This window comes from Fulmarus glacialis, unplaced genomic scaffold, assembly GCF_000690835.1.
Source record: "Fulmarus glacialis isolate BGI_N327 unplaced genomic scaffold, ASM69083v1 scaffold26546, whole genome shotgun sequence".
NCBI lineage: Eukaryota > Metazoa > Chordata > Aves > Procellariiformes > Procellariidae > Fulmarus > Fulmarus glacialis.
In genome coordinates, this window is record NW_009220790.1 from 257 (window position 1) to 2,117 (window position 1,861).

General features: G+C 48.2%; 1 protein-coding gene across 1 annotated transcript in view; it reads left to right on the forward strand.

The window, feature by feature from the left end:
- The window catches only part of KBTBD11 (kelch repeat and BTB (POZ) domain containing 11), a gene marked incomplete at its 5' end in the record, with an annotated part of 821 nt that extends 250 nt beyond the window's left edge, over window positions 1-571 (forward strand). Inside the window, 2 exons of the mRNA XM_009580884.1 lie at window positions 8-221; window positions 422-571. Coding sequence (XP_009579179.1) covers window positions 8-221; window positions 422-571 — 364 coding nt within the window. The remainder of the gene's footprint in view (window positions 1-7; window positions 222-421) is intronic.
- Between the last annotated feature and the right edge of the window lie 1,290 nt (window positions 572-1,861).

Here is a 1,861-nt window from a genome sequence, read left to right on the forward strand (position 1 = left end):
TGAACAGCGGCGGCGGTGGGGAGCAGGGCCCAGGTGGCGGTACTGGCGGTGGTGTTGAAGTTTTCCGGTACAACACGGTGGCCAAGCGCTGGAGTCAGTGCGCCAGCCTGCGGCCCAGCGGCGGCCCCCTCCAGCCCTTCCGCTGCGCCCCCTTGGGCAACACCATCTACTGCGTCAACCGGACCGGCACCCTCCGCTTCAGCCTAGCCCAGGACGGCGAGGTGGAAGCGGATGGCGGGCTCAAGGGCACCTTCGACAGGGAGCTGCTTAAAGCTCCCTTGGATGCCAAGGGTGTCCTCCTACCCTTTGTGCTCACCCTGCCCGAGAGGCTGGACAAAGCGGGGGAGCCCCCTTGGGCAACACCATCTACTGCGTCAACCGGACCGGCACCCTCCGCTTCAGCCTAGCCCAGGACGGCGAGGTGGAAGCGGATGGCGGGCTCAAGGGCACCTTCGACAGGGAGCTGCTTAAAGCTCCCTTGGATGCCAAGGGTGTCCTCCTACCCTTTGTGCTCACCCTGCCCGAGAGGCTGGACAAAGCGGGGGACCAGGAGGGCTCCCTCCCGCTGTGAGGTGGCCAGCCTGGCTCTGGCCTCCCGAGTGGGGAGCTGGGTTGCAGCTGTGGGGGACCCACAAACTCCCCCCTGCAGAGGGGACCCTCTCTGGCATGTCTGCAGGGAGAAGGGGCTCCCCCTTTCCTCCTCTCTGCTCCCAAGATGTTGAGCTGGAGCCACTTGGTTGTAACTCGGTTGTAACTCTTCTCGTGTTTGCTGTGCTTTGTGTGAAAAGCCAAGCACATGAAAGGAAAAGCTGCTATAAAAGATAATCTCTGGATTATGTTTGTGCCAAGTCCCAATCTGAGAAAAACTTTTTTACACCTGGATTTCTAAAAAATTCCTGACAACAGTGTCATAATGGGATGTTACTGTTAGTGTTGGTTGCGTGTTTACACGTAGTTGCAATCTGGGCTGGAGCCTTTTCTGCCATTTGTTTTCTTTCTCTCCGGGATGATACCGAGGGATAAACACTGCTGGCAATGTAGCTTAGCTGCATTTGTTTTTATATTAAACCAACTATTTCCTGTGTTAGAAAAATATAGGACGATCATCTCCATCACAGCCTTTCATTTCTGGTGCAATAGATGGTTTAAGGAAGACATGGCACTGTGTGGTCCCAGGAATTTCAACCACAACTGATTTAACAGATACCAGACTTAACGTTTTAAGTAACAGAAATGTGTGCCACATGTTTGTATTTGGAATACAAAAAGAAAAAGAAAAAGGCAAGTTACCTTTTTAAATTGTGGCATATTATAGCAGATATGAAATGTTGATATGTTCTTTATTTGAAAAAGGCAATGGTTTCTGTATGAAAAGACACCGTTTTATTACCTTTTTTATCAGAGATTTTAATTTATAACAAAAATGAACTGAAGCTGTTCAGACTGCAACCGATTGACATGACCATGTATGCCACTAGAGTTGGGGGAAATATTTTATACTTCAGCTGCTCTTAAATTAACTGCAGGTCAAAGAAAATTAACCTAAACCAAATGTAAATTCTTTGAAACTGACTGCAGACAGCTTAAAAGTTTCACTGTATGTTCAGTATCCTGTGGCAAGAGGCTTTTTCAACTTAATGTGAGACCATCAAAGGAGGACATGGAAAATAGGAATGCGCTACACATGTTGATTATATTGTGCACTAGCATGATGTTATTTCCCTATCTTTTGATTGAGAGACTGTTTTATTTATTTTGATCTAATGATTGCTGTAATCAATAAGTCCTTATTAATTGCAGTATGTGCTGATAGAGAATGCTGTCATTCGGATTCTGAACTGCCCGAGAGCGCTGTTTGTGG